The 17,628-nt window shown below is 40.5% G+C and overlaps 1 protein-coding gene and 1 non-coding gene across 2 annotated transcripts; one reads left to right on the forward strand and one right to left on the reverse strand.

Annotated features, from left to right (window-relative positions):
• Nucleotides 1–1,098: 1,098 nt before the first annotated feature.
• On the reverse strand, nt 1,099–2,969 carry LOC130962910 (uncharacterized). Its single transcript, XM_057889065.1, has 2 exons — nt 2,756–2,969; nt 1,099–2,573 (listed from the first exon to the last, which is right to left on the reverse strand). The coding sequence occupies exons 1-2, from the start codon at nt 2,967–2,969 to the stop codon at nt 1,099–1,101; spliced, it is 1,689 nt and encodes a 562-aa protein (XP_057745048.1).
• A 9,200-nt stretch (nt 2,970–12,169) lies between these two features.
• LOC130964706 (small nucleolar RNA R71) lies at nt 12,170–12,277 on the forward strand. The gene has a single exon (XR_009080784.1). It is a non-coding gene; the product is annotated as a small nucleolar RNA R71 (small nucleolar RNA).
• Nucleotides 12,278–17,628: the final 5,351 nt, after the last annotated feature.

The raw sequence follows: 17,628 nt of genomic DNA on the forward strand, positions 1-17,628 counted from the left end.
TTCTTTGATGAGGTTTCAATTAATCTTCCCCTCTGGACTTGTGAGCAATTGCCACCCTCTCTGTTCGATTTTCTCCCGAATCTGTGGTGACTCATTTGCATTGATTTGGAAGATTAATTCTGGCAATATCTTTCTGACCCTTATCTGCTCAAATTCACGTTCATGAAAGGCAGTTTTGAATCTCTTCTCATCGAATGGAACACTCTCCATGGGTTCCTTCCTCTTTTGCCTCTTTGATCTTGATGATGCCATGAATTTGAGTTGCTGTTTTGAGGTGATTTGAGGATACGGATAGATGAAGAATGGGTTGGCTAGGACAATTTGTGATGAAGGGGTTTAGCACGCCAAAAGTGTGAAGTGTGGAGAGTGGGGATTTGAATGTGAGGAGTGAGGCTGCACTAAGGTTCCCTTATATTGGGAGATCATGAGAGAACGGAAGGTGTGGATTGCAAGAATGGTTGCTTGATGGACGGTTGGGGTTGTGCATGAAGGAAGGACAAGGATCATCACTTAATGAGAGTGAATGGTTCGGTCTTCAAGGGTCTCCTTTCTTCAATGTTGCATGGCAACGTTTCCCCGTGCGTTCCTTCTTGAGACAAGTGTGTAGTTCTCTTCATGAAGTGGCCGAACCTCCCCCATTTAATTGTCCAATCAATCCCCATCAATGCTCCTTTTCTTTTCCCTATAAAGACAAAATAAGAAATGTGAGAATAATATCAAACCAAAGACAATTAAAATTTTACGGCAAAGAAAAGAAAAGATTAGATTGTTCATTTATGAACTCCAACTAACTAACTAACTGTGTATCCTTATATGCACATTGGTGGCACCTTGGGGTGACACCAAACTTAGTTTGGAGCACTGTGATGAAAAGTTTTGTTCAAAGCTCCCAAGACTAGCATGCATCTTGGTTTGCTTTGAACACCAAACTTGTTCCTCACTATATACTGCACAATAAGGTTTTCACCAAGTGTTTGTCAAGTTTGGGTTGGAATTTATAAATGTTGACTTATTCACTATCTTCTAAAAGCATATAAAACATGGGTTGCCTCCCATGAAGCGCTTCTTTAGCGTCACTAGCTTGACGTTTCTCCCTCATCAGGGTGGTTGGTAATGCTTGAAGTCCTCCCCTCTCGCTGTGGACTTGTATCCATTGGTTGTATCAATGATCTCTATATGTTCCAGGGAGAGAACTCTGTTGATTGTGAAGACTTTCGGTAACTGAGATGGTACAGTGGGGAGATTAGGGGGGATATCCGGGAAGTAAGCTGAGATCACTCTATCTCCTGGAGAGAAGTCTTTCGTAGGGATCTTTTTGTTCCTCCACTTTCTTGGTACCTTCTTCCTTGTGTCCTTTGATATTGCCTTGCTCTTGATGACTTCTTTTTCTAAGGGAGTTGTGATGTTGTCTTCACATGCCTCTAGAGGTTTAGGTTCCTCCAACTTTTCCTTGAGCTGTGGTAGTTGCTGTTTCCCTTGTTTATCAACCAAAGGGGTCTCCAGATAGGTTGGGTGTGCTTCAGTGCTTGCTTCCTCCTTCAGCATCTCATTACGATCTTTGCTTGGTTCCTTGTGCTCTTGGTCTGCTTCTTGTGAGAGTTTGAAGACATTAAAGTTGAGCCGTTCATCATGGATCCTCAATATTAGCTCCCCTTTCTCCACATCTATGAGCGCTCTGGCCGTAGTTAGGAAGGGTCTTCCCAATATGATTGGGTGAGTGTGACTCTCTTCCATGTCCAGGATGACAAAGTCTATTGGGAGAAAGTATTTCCCAACCTTTAGCAACACATTTTCCACCACTCCTATTGCTTGCTTTTGAGTCTTGTCAGCTAGTCTGATGACTACATCTGTGGACATTATCTCATTAATCTGCAGCCTCTTCACCAGGGATAGGGGCAGTAAGTTGATGCTTGCCCCCAAATCACAGAGTGCTCTATCAAACATTGTTTCCCCTATGGCACAGGGGATATGAAAACTCCCTGGGTCTCTTCTTCTTGTAGGCAACTCAGGTTGAATAAGGGCACTGCATTCCTTATTCATCACTATAGTCTGGCCTCCTTTGATTGAGCTTTTCCTGGGAAGAAGTTCCTTCATATACTTGATGAATGCAGGCATTTGTTGGATGGCCTTGATGAATGGTATGTTCACATGCAGAGATGCAAAAAAGTCTAGGGACCTTAAGTATATTCTTTTCCCCACAGCACCATTGAGCAGTTGGGGAAATGGTGCATGGAGCTTCAATAGCTCTTGTTGTGAGATTTCTGGTTCTTGGTGATCTCTATCCTCCTCCTCTGTTGTGTTGTCTTCAGGCTGTTTGGAGAGTTTGCTTTGCTTGTCTTCAGTCTCCTTATCACTTGTAGTGACCATCTTGTAATCTTCCCATCTTACTTTCTTTGCTTCGCCTCTTGGGTTTTTCTCCGTATCACTTGGGAAGCCATCAGTAGGTTTGGGAATCTTCTCAGCTAAGCATCCCACTTGGAATTCCAGCTTCTTGATGGTCTCTCCCTGGTTCTTAATATTGGCTCGCACCTCCTCTTTGAACACCTTGTTTTCTTGAATCTCTTGGCATATTCCTTCAAGTAAGGTTTCAAGCTTAGAGAGTCTGTCATCAATTGATGGTAGATTGGGATTAGAGGTGGAAGGATGAGAGGTATTATTTTGGTTTTGATATGGGTGTGGAGAAGTGTTGTTGTGGGGTGTTGATATGTCCTCTGTGTGAATTGTTGATGAGCTGCATTGTTGTTAGAGTTGTAACGTCTCTGGTCTTGGCTTTGATCTTGCTGATTCCCCCACCCAAAGTTTGGGTGGTTCCTCCATCCAGGGTTGTAGGTTTTGGAGTATGGATCATGGTTCTGTCTAGGTGAATTCCCAATGTAGTTGGCTTGATCAAGATTACCCTCTGCCTCTTCATCCATTCCTTCTTGGGTTGTTGATGAAGTGGTGATGGCTGCCACTTGGTTCCTCTCCATCTTCTTGGTGAGGTCAGCTAGCTGCTTGGTAATGAGCTTGTTCTGAGCCAGCAGAGCATCTACATTATTTAGCTCATTCACTCCTCTAGTGTTCCCTCTTTCGGAAGCATAGAAGTAGTCATTCTCAGCTACAGTCTCAATGACATCTATGGCTTCTTCAATGGTCTTCTTCTTGTTCAAAGATCCTCCAGAGGAATGGTCTACTGCCTTCTTTGATTCATATGACAATCCTTCATAGAAGATGTGCAACTGCACCCATTCATTGAACATATCTGGTGGACATCTCCTTGTTAGGTCTTTGAACCTTTCCCAAGCTTCATAAAGTGTCTCCCCATCTTGCTGTCTGAATGTCTGCACTTCAGTTCTCAGCCTATTGATCCTTTGAGGGGGGTAAAACCTTGCCAAAAACTTATTCACTACCTTCTCCCAATTTGTCAGGCTTTCTTTTGGGAAGGATTCAAGCCATTTAGATGCCTTGTCCCTGAGTGAAAAAGGGAACAATAGCAGCCTATAGACATCTTGGTGGACTCCATTGGACTTCACTGTGTCACAAATCCTCAAGAAGGTGGTCAAGTGTTGATTCGGATCTTCTTGAGCACCTCCTCCAAATGAGCAATTATTTTGCACAAGAGTGATGAGCTGAGGTTTTAGCTCGAAATTGTTGGCATGGATTGTTGGCTTTTGGATGCTACTTCCACAGTTGCCTGGGTTTGGATTGATGTAAGAGCCTAACACTCTTCTATCCTCCCCAGCATGATTTGCTTTACCTCCTCCCCCATGGTTATGAGCCTCTTCTTCATGTTGGTTTTCAATGTTGACTTTCATGTTTAGTTCAAAGTGTTCCTCCTCCTCTTCAGCACCGATTGCACGTTTTGCTCTTGCTTCCCTCCTTAATCTAAGGAGGGTCCTCTCTGGTTTAGAATCGAAGGAAGTTGAAGCCCCGCTTCTTCTCCCTGTCATACAACCAACAAGTACAAGCAAGAACAATATGTGCAGATAGTATTGCTGTCAGTATTACTGTTAGTTGTGAGTGATGCAATATATCAAATAGTTAGTGGGTTAGTGATGAGCGGATATTTTATACGCTTTTTGGGGGTAATTTCATGTAGATTTTAGTATGTTTTAATTAGTTTTTAGTTAAATATTATTAGTTTTTAGGCAAAAATCATATTTCTGGACTTTACTATGAGTTTGTGTGTTTTTCTGTGATTTCAGGTATTTTCTGGCTGAAATTGAGGGAGCTGAGCAAAAATCTGAGTTAGGCTGAAAAAGGACTACTGATGCTGTTGGATTCTGACCTCCCTACACTCGAAATGGATTTTCTGGAGCTACAGGAGTTCAATTGGTGCGCTCTCAACGGCGTTGGAAAGTAGACATCCAGGGCTTTCCAGCAATATATAATAGTCTATACTTTGCGCGAAGATAGACGACGTAAACTGGCGTTCAATGCCAATATCATGCTGCTGTCTGGCGTCCAGCGCCAGAAACAGGTTACAAGCTGGAGTTCAACGCCAGAAACAGGTTACAACCTGGCGTTGAACGCCCAAAACAGCCCCAGGCACGTGAGAAGCTTAAGTCTCACCCCCAGCACACACCAAGTGGGCCCCAGAAGTGGATTTCTGCACTATCTATCATAGTTTACTCATTTTCTGTAAACCTAGGTTACTAGTTTACTATTTAAACAACTTTTAGAGACTTATTTTGCACCTCATGACATTTTAGATCTGAAATTTGTACCTTTTGACAGCATGAGTCTCTAAACTCCATTGTTGGGGGTGAGGAGCTCTGCAGCGTCTCGATGAATTAATACAATTACCTTTGTTTTCCATTTAAACACGCTTGTTCCTATCTAAGATGTTCATTCGCACTTAAACATGAAGAAGGTGATAATCCGTGATATTCATCACCTTCCTCAGATCCATGAACGTGTGCCTGACAACCACCTCCGTTCTACATCAGACTGAATGAGCTTCTCTTAGATTCCTTAATCAGAATCTTCGTGGTATAAGCTAGAATTGATGGCGGCCATTCTTGAGGATCCGGAAGGTCTAAACCTTGTCTGTGGTATTCCGAGTAGGATTCAAGGATTGAATGGCTATGACGAGCTTCAAACTCGCGATTGCTGGGCGTGATGACAAACGCAAAAGGATCAATGGATCCTATTCCAACATGATCGAGAACCAACAGCTGATTAGCCGTGCTGTGACAGAGCATCTGGACCATTTTCACTGAGAGGATGGGAGGTAGCCACTGACAATGGTGACACCCTACATACAGCTTGCCATGGAAGGAGCCTTGCGTGTGGAAAAGGATTTCAAGGAAGAGTTGAAGTTCAGAGGACAAAGCATCTCCAAAACCCTAACATATTCTTCATTAATAAAGTAACAATTACTTATTCCAAACACTTTTACTTCTTACAATTAAATCCAAATAACCTTATTGACATCCAGACTAAGATTAATTAAATAAACATAGATTGCTTCAAACCAATAATCTCCGTGGGATCGACCCTTACTCACGTAAGGTATTACTTGGACGACCCAGTGCACTTGCTGGTTACTTGTGCGAATTGTCAAAGAGTGAGATTGCTTTTCGTGCACCAAGTTTTTGGCGCCGTTGCCGGGGATTGTTCGAGTTTGAACAGCTAAAGGTTTATTTTATTTCTTAGATTAGGAATAATTTATTTTTTTTATTTTATTGTTATAGAGTCATTAAATTCTGAGAGGATAAGTTCTTTTCAAAAATTTCTTTTCAAAAATATTATTTTTCTTCATCAATTTTTAATTTTTTTCGTGAGTTTAGTGTCTTGTTCAGGGTTTGGTGTCAATTGCATATTTTATATTTTCCTTTGATTTTTGACTTTGTGTTTGGTGCGCAAAATTGTGAACAATACTTTTCACAACTCTCATAATCCCCAGTAATGAATCCCAAAAACTTGGTGTTCAATACCATGGCATTAACACAACTTCGCACAACTAACCAGCAAGTGCACTAGGTCGTCCAAGTAATAAACCTTACGCGAGTAAGGGTCGATCCCACGGAGATTGTTGGTATGAAGCAAGCTATGGTCATCTTGTAAATCTTAGTCAGGCAAACTCAAATGGGTATGGTGATAAACGCATAAAACATAAAGATAAAGATAGAGATACTTATGTAATTCATTGGTAGGAACTTCAGATAAGCGTATGAAGATGCCTTCCCTTCCGTCTCTCTGCTTTCCTACTGTCTTCATCCAATCCTTCTTATTCCTTTCCATGGCAAGCTTAAGCAAGGGTTTCACCGTTGTCAGTGGCTACCTTCCATCCTCTCAGTGGAAATGTTCAACGCACCCTGTCACGGCACGGCTATCCATCTGTCGGTTCTCGATCAGGCCGGAATAGAATCCAGTGATTCTTTTGCGTCTGTCACTAACGCCCCGCCCTCAGGAGTTTGAAGCACGTCACAGTCATTCAATCATTGAATCCTACTCAGAATACCACAGACAAGGTTAGAGCTTCCGGATTCTCTTGAATGCCACCATCAGTTCTTGCCTATACCACGAAGACTCTGATCTCACGGAATGGCTGGCTCGGTTGTCAGGCGATCAACCATGCATCGTGCAATCAGGAATCCAAGAGATAAACATTAGAGCCTTGTTTGCTTGTAGAACAAAGTGGTTGTCAGTCACTTGTTCATAAGTGAGAATGATGATGAGCGTCACATAATCATCACATTCATCAAGTTCTTGAGTGCGAATGAATATCTTGGAACAAGAACAAGCAGAATTGAATAGAAGAACAATAGTAATTGCATTAATACTCGAGGTACAGCAGAGCTCCACACCTTAATCTATGGTGTGTAGAAACTCCACCATTGAAAATACATAAGAACAAGGTCTAGGCATGGCCGAATGGCCAGCCCCCCAATGATCTAAGATAGCATAAAATGAGGATAGCTACCCAGATGTCTCAATACAATAGTAAAAGGTCCTACTTATAGAAAACTAGTAGCCTAAGGTTTACAAAGATGAGTAAATGACATAAAAATCCACTTCCGGGCCCACTTGGTGTGTGCTTGGGCTGAGCAATGAAGCATTTTCGTGTAGAGACTCTTCTTGGAGTTAAACGCCAGCTTTTATGCCAGTTTGGGCGTTTAACTCCCATTTAGGTGCCAGTTCCGGCGTTTAACGCTGGAATTTCTGAGGGTCACTTTGAACGCCGGTTTGGGCCATCAAATCTTGGGCAAAGTATGGACTATCATATATTGCTGGAATGCCCAGGATGTCTACTTTTCAACGCCGTTGAGAGCGCGCCAATTGGGCTTCTGTAGCTCCAGAAAATCCACTTCGAGTGCAGGGAGGTCAGAATCCAACAGCATCTGCAGTCCTTTTTCAGTCTTTGAATCAGATTTTTGCTCAGGTCCCTCAATTTCAGCCAGAAAATACCTGAAATCACAGAAAAACACACAAACTCATAGTAAAGTCCAGAAAAGTGAATTTTAACTAAAAACTAATAAAAATATACTAAAAACTAAACCAAATATACTAAAAATATACTAAAAACAATGCCAAAAAGTGTACAAATTATCCGCTCATCACAACACCAAACTTAAATTGTTGCTTGTCCCCAAGCAACTAAAAATCAAATAAGATAAAAAGAAGAGAATATGCAATGAACTCCAAAAACATCTATGAAGATCAGTATTAATTAGATGAGCGGGGCTTTTAGCTTTTTGCCTCTGAACAGTTTTGGCATCTCAGTTTATCCTTTGAAATTCAGAATGATTGGCTTCTTTAGGAACTCAGAATCCAGATAGTGTTATTGATTCTCCTAGTTAAGTATGATGATTCTTGAACACAGCTACTTATTGAGTCTTGGCCGTGGCCCAAAGCACTCTGTCTTCCAGTATTACCACCGGATACATAGATGCCACAGACACATAATTGGGTGAACCTTTTCAGATTGTGACTCAACTTTGCTAGAGTCCCCAATTAGAGGTGTCCAGGGTTCTTAAGCACACTCTTTTTGCCTTGGATCACAACTTTACTTCTTTCTTTTTCTTTCTTTTTCTCTTTCTTTTTTTTCTTTTTCGTTTTTTCCTTTTCTCTTTTTTTTTTCCTTTTTTTTGTATTCACTGCTTTTTCTTGCTTCAAGAATCATTTTTATGATTTTTTAGATCCTCAGTAACATGTCTCCTTTTTCATCATTCTTTCAAGAGCCAACATTCATGAACCACAAATTCAAAAGACATATGCACTGTTTAAGCATACATTCAGAAGACAAAAGTAATGCCACCACATCAAAATAATTAAACTGCTATAAAATTCAAAATTCATGCAATTCTTTTCTTTTTCAATTAAGAACATTTTTCATTTAAGAAAGGTGATGGATTCATAGGACATTCATAACTTTAAGGCATAGACACTAAGACACTAATGATCATAAGACACAAACATAGATAAACATAAGCACTAAAATTTCGAAAAAACAAGAAAATAAAGAACAAGGAGATTAAAGAACGGGTCCACCTTAGTGATGGCGGCTCTTTCTTCCTCTTGAAGATCCTATGGAGTGCTTGAGCTCCTCAATATCTCTTCCTTGTCTTTGTTGCTCCTCTCTCATGATTCTTTGATCTTCTCTAATTTCATGGAGGAGGATGGAATGTTCTTGGTGCTCCACCCTTAGTTGTCCCATGTTGGAACTCAATTCTCCTAGGGAGGTGTTCAGTTGCTCCCAATAGTTTTGTGGAGGAAGGTGCATCCCTTGAGGTATCTCAGGGATCTCATGATGAGAGGGGTCTCTTGTTTGCTCCATCCTCTTCTTAGTGATGGGCTTGTCCTCATCAATGGGGATGTCTCCCTCTATGTCAACTCCAACTGAATAACAGAGGTGACAAATGAGATGAGGAAAGGCTAACCTTGCTAAGGTAGAGGACTTGTCCGCCACCTTATAGAGTTCTTGGGCTATAACCTCATGAACTTCCACTTCTTCTCCAATCATGATGCTATGAATCATGATGGCCCGGTCTAGAGTAACTTCGGACCGGTTGCTAGTGGGAATAATTGAGCGTTGGATAAACTCCAACCATCCTCTAGCCACGGGTTTGAGGTCATGCCTTCTCAATTGAACCGGCTTCCCTCTTGAATCTCTCTTCCATTGGGCGCCCTCTTCACAAATGTCAGTGAGGACTTGGTCCAACCTTTGATCAAAGTTGACCCTTCTAGTGTAAGGATGTTCATCTCCTTGCATCATGGGCAAATTGAATGCCAACCTTACACTTTCCAGACTAAAATCCAAGTATTTCCCCCGAACCATAGTAAGATAATTCTTTGGATCCGGGTTCACACTTTGATCATGGTTCTTGGTGATCCATGCATTGGCATAGAACTCTTGAACCATTAAGATTCCGACTTGTTGAATGGGGTTGGTAAGAACTTCCCAACCTCTTCTTCGGATCTCATGTCTTATCTCCGGATATTCACCCTTTTTGAGTGAAAAAGGGACCTCGGGGATCACCTTCTTCAAGGCCACAACTTCATAGAAGTGGTCTTGATGCACCCTTGAGATGAATCTTTCCATCTCCCATGACTCGGAGGTGGAAGCTTTTGCCTTCCCTTTCCTCTTTCTAGAGGTTTCTCCGGCCTTGGATGCCATAAATGGTTATGGAAAAACGAAAAAGCAACGCTTTTACCACACCAAACTTAAAAGGTTTGCTCGTCCTCGAGCAAAAGAAGAAAGAAGAGAGTAGAAGAAGAAGAAATGAGGAAAAAGGGAATGGCCTTTGTGTTCGGCCAAAGAGGGGGAGAAGTGGTGTTTAGGTTGTGTGAAAATGAAGGGGTGAAGAAGGGTATATATAGGGGAGGGGGAAGGGTAAGGTTCGGTCAAGTGAGGGTGGGTTTGGGTGGGAAAGTGATTTGAATTTGAATGGTGAGGTAGGTGGGGTTTTATGAAGGATGGATGTGAGTGGTGAAGAGAAGATGGGATTTGATAGGTTAAGGGTTTTTGGGGAAGAGGTGTTGAGGTGATTGGTGAATGAGTGAAGAAGAGAGAGAGTGGTGGGGTTGGTGGGGATCCTGTGGGGTCCACAGATCCTGTGGTGTCAAGGAAAAGTCATCCCTGCACCAAATGGCAAGCAAAATCACGTTTTGAGACAATTCTGGCGTTAAACGCCGGGCTGGCGCCCCTTTCTGGCGTTTAACGCCAGGTTCTTGCCCTTTTTTGGCGTTTAACGCCAGTCTGGTGCCCCTTTCTGGCGTTAAACGCCCAGAATGGTGCCAGACTGGGCGTTAAACGCCCATCTGCTAGCCTTACTGGCGTTTAAACGCCAGTAAATTCTTCCTCCAGGGTGTGCTGTTTTTCTTCCTGTTTTTCATTCTGTTTTTACTTTTTCAATTGATTTTGTGACTTCTCATGATCATCAACCTACAAAAAACATAAAATAACAAAAGAAAATAGATAAAATGTAACATTGGGTTGCCTCCCAACAAGCGCTTCTTTAATGTCAGTAGCTTGACAAATGGCTCTCATGGAGCCTCACAAATGATCAGAGCAATGTGGGAACCTCCCAACACCAAACTTAGAGTTTGAATGTGGGGGTTCAACACCAAACTTAGAGTTTGGTTGTGGCCTCCCAACACCAAACTTAGAGTTTGACTGTGGGGGCTCTGTTTGACTCTGATTTGAGAGAAGCTCTTCATGCTTCCTCTCCATGGTGACAGAGGGATATCCTTGAGCCTTAAACACAAAGGATTCTTCATTCACTTGAATGATCAGTTCGCCTCTATCAACATCAATCACAGCCTTTGCTGTGGCTAGGAAGGGTCTGCCAAGGATGATGGTTTCATCCATGCACTTCCCAGTCTCTAGGACTATGAAATCAGCAGGGATGTAATGGTTTTCAATCTTCACCAAGACATCCTCTACAAGTCCATGAGCTTGTTTTCTTGAGTTGTCTGCCATCTCTAGTGAGATTCTTGCAGCTTGTACCTCAAAGATCCCTAGCTTCTCCATTACAGAGAGAGGCATGAGGTTTACACTTGACCCTAAGTCACACAGAGCCTTGTTGAAGGTCATGGTGTCTATGGTACAAGGTATGGAGAACTTCCCAGGGTCCTGCCTCTTTTGAGGTAATTTCTGCCTAGACAAGTCATCCAATTCTTTGGTGAGCAAAGGGGGTTCGTTCTCCCAAGTCTCATTTCCAAATAACTTGTCATTTAGCTTCATGATTGCTCCAAGGTATTTAGCAACTTGCTCTTCAGTGACATACTCATCCTCTTCAGAGGAGGAATACTCATCAGAGCTCATGAAAGGCAGAAGTAAGTCCAATGGAATCTCTATGGTCTCATTTTGAGCCTCAGATTCCCATGGTTCCTCATTGGGGAACTCAGTGGAGGTCAGTGCACGCCCATTGAGGTCTTCCTCAGTGGCGTTCACTTCCTCTCCTTCCTCTCCAAATTCGGCCATGTTGATGGCCTTGCACTCTCCTTTTGGATTTTCTTCTGTATTGCTTGGAAGAGTACTAGGAGGGAGTTCAGTAATTTTCTTGCTCAGCTGTCCCACTTGTGCCTCCAAGTTTCTAATGGAGGACCTTGTTTCAGTCATGAAACTTTGAGTGGTTTTGATTAGATCAGAGACCATGGTTGCCAAGTCAGAGTGGCTCTGCTTGAAACTCTCTGTCTGTTGCTGAGAAGATGATGGAAAAGGCTTGCCATTGCTAAACTTGTTTCTTCCACCATTATTGTTGTTGAAACCTTGTTGAGGTCTCTGTTGATCCTTCCATGAAAAATTTGGATGATTTCTCCATGAAGAATTATAGGTGTTTCCATAGGGTTCTCCTAGGTAATTCACCTCTTCCATTGAAGGGTTCTCAGGATCATAAGCTTCTTCTTCAGATGAAGCATCCTTAGTACTGCTTGGTGCATTTTGCATTCCAGACAGACTTTGAGAGATCAAATTGACTTGTTGAGTCAATATCTTGTTCTGAGCCAGAATGGCATTCAGAGCATCAATCTCAAGAACTCCTTTCTTCTGATTTGCCCCATTGTTCACAGGATTTCTTTCAGAAGTGTACATGAATTGGTTATTTGCAACCATTTCAATAAGCTCTTGAGCTTCTGTAGGCATCTTCTTCAAATGAAGAGATCCTCCAGCAGAGCTATCCAAAGACATCTTGGATAGTTCAGAGAGACCATCATAGAAAATACCTTTGATGCTCCATTCAGAAAGCATGTCAAAAGGACATTTTCTGATCAATTGTTTGTATCTTTCCCAAGCTTCATAGAGGGATTCTCCATCCTTCTGTCTGAAGGTTTGGACTTCCACTCTAAGCTTACTCAATTTTTGAGGTGGAAAGAACTTTGCCAAGAAGGCATTGACTAGCTTTTCCCATGAGTCCAGGCTTTCTTTAGGTTGTGAGTCCAACCATGTCCTAGCTCTATCTCTTACAGCAAAAGGGAATAGCATAAGTCTGTAGACCTCAGGGTCAACCCCATTAGTCTTGACAGTGTCACAGATTTGCAAGAACTCAGCCAAAAACTGATAAGGATCTTCCAATGGAAGTCCATGAAACTTGCAATTCTGTTGCATTAGAGAAACTAATTGAGGCTTAAGCTCAAAGTTGTTTGCTCCAATGGCAGGGATAGAGATGCTTCTCCCATAGAAGTCGGGAGTAGGTGCAGTAAAGTCACCCAGCACCTTCCTTGCATTGTTGGCATTGTTGTTGTTTTCGGCTGCCATGTGTTCTTCTTTGAAGATTTCTGTTAGGTCCTCTGCAGAGAGTTGTGCCTTAGCTTCTCTTAGCTTTCGCTTCAAGGTCCTTTCAGGTTCAGGGTCAGCTTCAACAAGAATGCTTTTGTCTTTGTTCCTGCTCATATGAAAGAGAAGAGAACAAGAAAGTGTGGAATCCTCTATGTCACAGTATAGAGATTCCTTGAGGTGTCAGAGGAAAAGAAAAATAGAAGACAAAGGTAGAAAATTCGAACTTATCAAGAAAGATGGAGTTCAAATTGTGCATTGAGGAATAGTGTTAGTCCATAAATAGAAGGATGTGAGAGGAGGGAAGGTGATTTTCAAAAATTAAGTAAAAGAATTTGAAAACATTTTTGAAAAACACTAATTAATTTTCGAAAATAAGAGTGAGAAAGAAATCAAGTGATTTTTGAAAAAGAATTTGAAATTAGAAGTCAAAAAGATTTGATTGAAAACTATTTTGAAAAAGATGTGGTTAAGAAGATATGATTGGTTTTTTTTAAAAAAAAATGTGATTGAGAAAATATGATTTGAAAACAATTTTAAAAAGATTTGATTTTAAAAGTTAATGACTTGGCTAACAAGAAAAGATATGATTCAAACATTAAACCTTTCTCAACAGAAAAGGCAACATACTTAAAATGTTCAATCAAATCATTAATTGTTAGCAAGTATCTTTGAAAAAGGAAAGAAATTGATTTTGAAAACATTTGATTGAAAAGATATGATTTGAAAAAGATTTGATTTTGAAAAACTTTGAAAACTTGAAAAAAAATTGATTTGAAAACAAAATCCTCCCCCTTGTTCCATCCTGGCGTTAAACGCCCAGAATGGTGCACATTCTGGTGTTTAACGCCCAATGCACTACCTTTTTGGGCGTTAAACGCCCAACCAGGCACCCTGGCTGGCGTTTAAACGCCAGTCTGTCCTTCTTCACTGGGCGTTTTGAACGCCCAGCTTTTTCTGTGCAATTCCTCTGCTGTATGTTCTGAATCTTCAATTCTCTGCATTATTGACTTGAGAAGACACAAATTAAAAATATTTTTGGATTTTTAATAATGAGGAATAATCAAAATGCAACTAAAATCAAATAACAATGCATGCAAGACACCAAACTTAGCAGTTTGTATACTACTGACAATAACAAAATGAGAATGCATATGACAAAACACAAAACACTCAAGTCAAGAGAATTTAAAGATCAGAGTAATGAAATCATCAAGAACATCTTGAAGATCACTTAAGACACATGAATGCAAGAAGAACAGAAACATGCAATTGACACCAAACTTAAAATGAGACACTAGACTCAACAAGAAACATAAAATATTTTTGGTTTCTATGATTTTGTAATTTTTTTTATTTTTTCGAAAATTAAGTGGAAAAGAAAATAAACATATCAAAATTCTTAATGAGAATTCCAGGAATCATGCAATGTTAGTCTAAAGCTTTAGTCTAAAGGAATTAGACATGGCTAGCCAAGCTTCAGCAAGACATTGCATTCAAGAGCTAAATTGATGAGAATCAATCAGCTTTGGTGATGATAAGAACATCACCTTGAAACACTAGATTTCATTCTTAAGAACTCTGAAGAAAAATACCTAATCTAAGCAACAAGATGAACCTTCAGTTGTCCATACTCAAACAATCCCCGGCAACGGCGCCAAAAACTTGGTGCGCAAAATTGTGAACAATACTTTTCACAACTCTCATAATCCCCAGTAATGAATCCCAAAAACTTGGTGTTCAATACCATGGCATTAACACAACTTCGCACAACTAACCAGCAAGTGCACTGGGTCGTCCAAGTAATAAACCTTACGCGAGTAAGGGTCGATCCCACGGAGATTGTTGGTATGAAGCAAGCTATGGTCATCTTGTAAATCTTAGTCAGGCAAACTCAAATGGGTATGGTGATAAACGCATAAAACATAAAGATAAAGATAGAGATACTTATGTAATTCATTGGTAGGAACTTCAGATAAGCGTATGAAGATGCCTTCCCTTCCGTCTCTCTGCTTTCCTACTGTCTTCATCCAATCCTTCTTACTCCTTTCCATGGCAAGCTTAAGCAAGGGTTTCACCGTTGTCAGTGGCTACCTCCCATCCTCTCAGTGGAAATGTTCAACGCACCTTGTCACAGCACGGCTATGCATCTGTCGGTTCTCGATCAGGCCGGAATAGAATCCAGTGATTCTTTTGCGTCTGTCACTAACGCCCCGCCCTCAGGAGTTTGAAGCACGTCACAGTCATTCAATCATTGAATCCTACTCAGAATACCACAGACAAGGTTAGACCTTCCGGATTCTCTTGAATGCCGCCATCAGTTCTTGCCTATACCACGAAGACTCTGATCTCACGGAATGGCTGGCTCGGTTGTCAGGCGATCAACCATGCATCGTGCAATCAGGAATCCAAGAGATAAACATTAGAGCCTTGTTTGCTTGTAGAACAAAGTGGTTGTCAGTCACTTGTTCATAAGTGAGAATGATGATGAGCGTCACATAATCATCACATTCATCAAGTTCTTGAGTGCGAATGAATATCTTGGAACAAGAACAAGCAGAATTGAATAGAAGAACAATAGTAATTGCATTAATACTCGAGGTACAGCAGAGCTCCACACCTTAATCTATGGTGTGTAGAAACTCCACTGTTGAAAATACATAAGAACAAGGTGTAAATCATGTTGCTTGTATGTGAAGTTTGTATTCGTAGGTTTTGATGAATGACAAACCAACAAACGACATGAAAGACAAACCAAACAAACAAATTGAATGATCAAACATGTTGAAAGATCAACCAACATTCAACGTTGAGGAATGAAGAGTTGAAAGCAACACAACAACAACAAGAAACTCAAGTCCACAACATTTGAAGACAAGTATAGTGTCTTAGGACTTAGGTAACTTCTTGTTAAGAACCAATTGCTAAATCTCTCAACACACACTCACAAAATGTTTTGATGCATATCTTACAATTCAATGCTAGCCAAATGGTTTAAAAAAAAAAAAACTTGTTTTCAAAGGTACAAAAGCATAGGAATTGACTCCAACAAGTTTGAGATCAATCCTAAGTATTTTAAAGTGATTTTAAGCCATTCTTTAAGGTTTGCATCGATGCACACTCATCTTGCATCGATGCAAAGCATGCAACAACTTTTTGCATCGATGCAAAGATGTTTGCATCGATGCAACCAAGCTGAAAATTCAAATTTCAGCGTCAAAGACACATTTGCATCGATGCAAAGTGTTATGCATCGATGCAAATAATTCAAAAACATAAAAAACGGCTAGTTTTGACATAAAGGCTCCATCCCATTAATTCCCCAACGTTTCTAAGGTTTGGAGAATCTATAAATGGATGGATTGAAGCCTTATTTCACAACTTTGAGCATTTGCAAACCATCTTGTTCATATTCTTTCATTCTACACATTTTTAAGGTGTTATAATACACAATTTGAGAGAGCAATATCAATTGGTTCAATAGTGCTAAACTTGTAATCATACACTCTTCTAGAGAGTACCCATTTCATCTCAACAATTCTTTGAGAATTGTTTTCTTGTACACCTTGTAAATTGGAGTGTGATCTCCAAGGTTGAGTCAAGAGTTATAAACACTATAGTCGGTGAGGATACCAAAGAGGTATACTAAGTACTCAAGGCAAATCTTAGAGAAGGTATCTCTAAGTGGAGTGGGTTAGTATACGAGTGGTGATCATATACCGTGAGGTGTTAGAAACTAAGGACTCGGATTGTAAAAGGTTTTGCGCGAGCACCTTGAAGCTTGGCAATAGTGGAACTTCTCAATTGCGATTGAGAAAGAAAGTGGACGTAGGACAAGGATTGTGCCGAACCACTCTAAATAGCGTTTGCATTTCTCCAAACTCATCTCTTCAATATTATTGTCTTTTACTTTTGAACAAATAAATTGTGATCGAAAAGTAGCTTCGTAAGTACTTAAGGAGTGGCTTAAGTCCGATTGGTGAAAAGCTTGATCAATTTATTTGAGTTGGTGTATATTGGAAAGTAAAAGCTCCTTATAAATGCTTAGCAATTGAGTTAAGCTCTTGGAAAAATACTAGTACAATAACACTTCTGTATATTGTCTTTAATTTTCGTAAAAAGATTTATTGTTATTGCAATACTCAATTCACCCCCCTCTTGAGTAACTGTGCATAGGTGCTACAAGTGGCATCAGAGCTTAACCCTTTGAAAGACTTAACCGTTTAAGGGAAAAGATCATGGCAAGCACAGGCTTTAACAACAACAACACTAGCGAAGGTAACTCAACCGCTAGACCTCCTCTTTTTAGCGGAACAAATTACTCTTATTGGAAAAATAAGATGAGAATTTGGATCCGTTCTCAAGATGTGAGAATTTGGAAAGTAATTGAGAATGGAAATCACATTCCAACAAAGACAACAAGCGCTAAAGAAGAAGGAGTCTCCGTCTCGAAGCAAGTACCGAAAGGAGAAGATGAATATAGTGACGATGATTGGAAGAAAGTGGCAATGAATGATAAAGCCATCAACTTCATTCATTGTGCACTTAACGAGCATGATTATATGAAGATCTCTACATGTGAAACTGCTAAAGAGATTTGGGATAAACTCCAAATCACTTACGAAGGAACCGACCACGTTAAAGAATCAAAGGTATTTATGTTGGTTCATGAATGGGAAAATTTTAAAATGAAAGATGAAGAGAGCATTGAAGAAGCTCTTGAAAGACTCTCCAAGATCTTCAACAATCTAAGCATGCTTGGCACAAAATACAATGATAAACAAATTGTGACCAAGGTGCTTACAAGCCTTACACCAAAATGGAACTCCAAAGTGAACGCCATTGTGGAAGGAAGGCTCTATGATCAACTTACATTTGATCAACTGCGAGGAAATCTTCTCACCTATGAAATGACTATGCTAAATAGA

The sequence above is a fragment of the Arachis stenosperma genome, chromosome 2 (genome assembly GCF_014773155.1).
Source record: "Arachis stenosperma cultivar V10309 chromosome 2, arast.V10309.gnm1.PFL2, whole genome shotgun sequence".
Lineage (NCBI taxonomy): Eukaryota > Viridiplantae > Streptophyta > Magnoliopsida > Fabales > Fabaceae > Arachis > Arachis stenosperma.

Excerpts from the sequence above, each read along its gene's own strand:
- LOC130962910 (XM_057889065.1), bottom strand. The coding sequence starts at position 2,969 with ATGGAGAGGAACCAAGTGGCAGCCATCACCACTTCATCAACAACCCAA. Across the intron at positions 2,574-2,755 it reads TCAAAGCCAAGACCAGAGAC|GAATATGCCAAGAGATTCAA; the intron begins GTTACAACTCTA and ends CCTTACTTGAAG.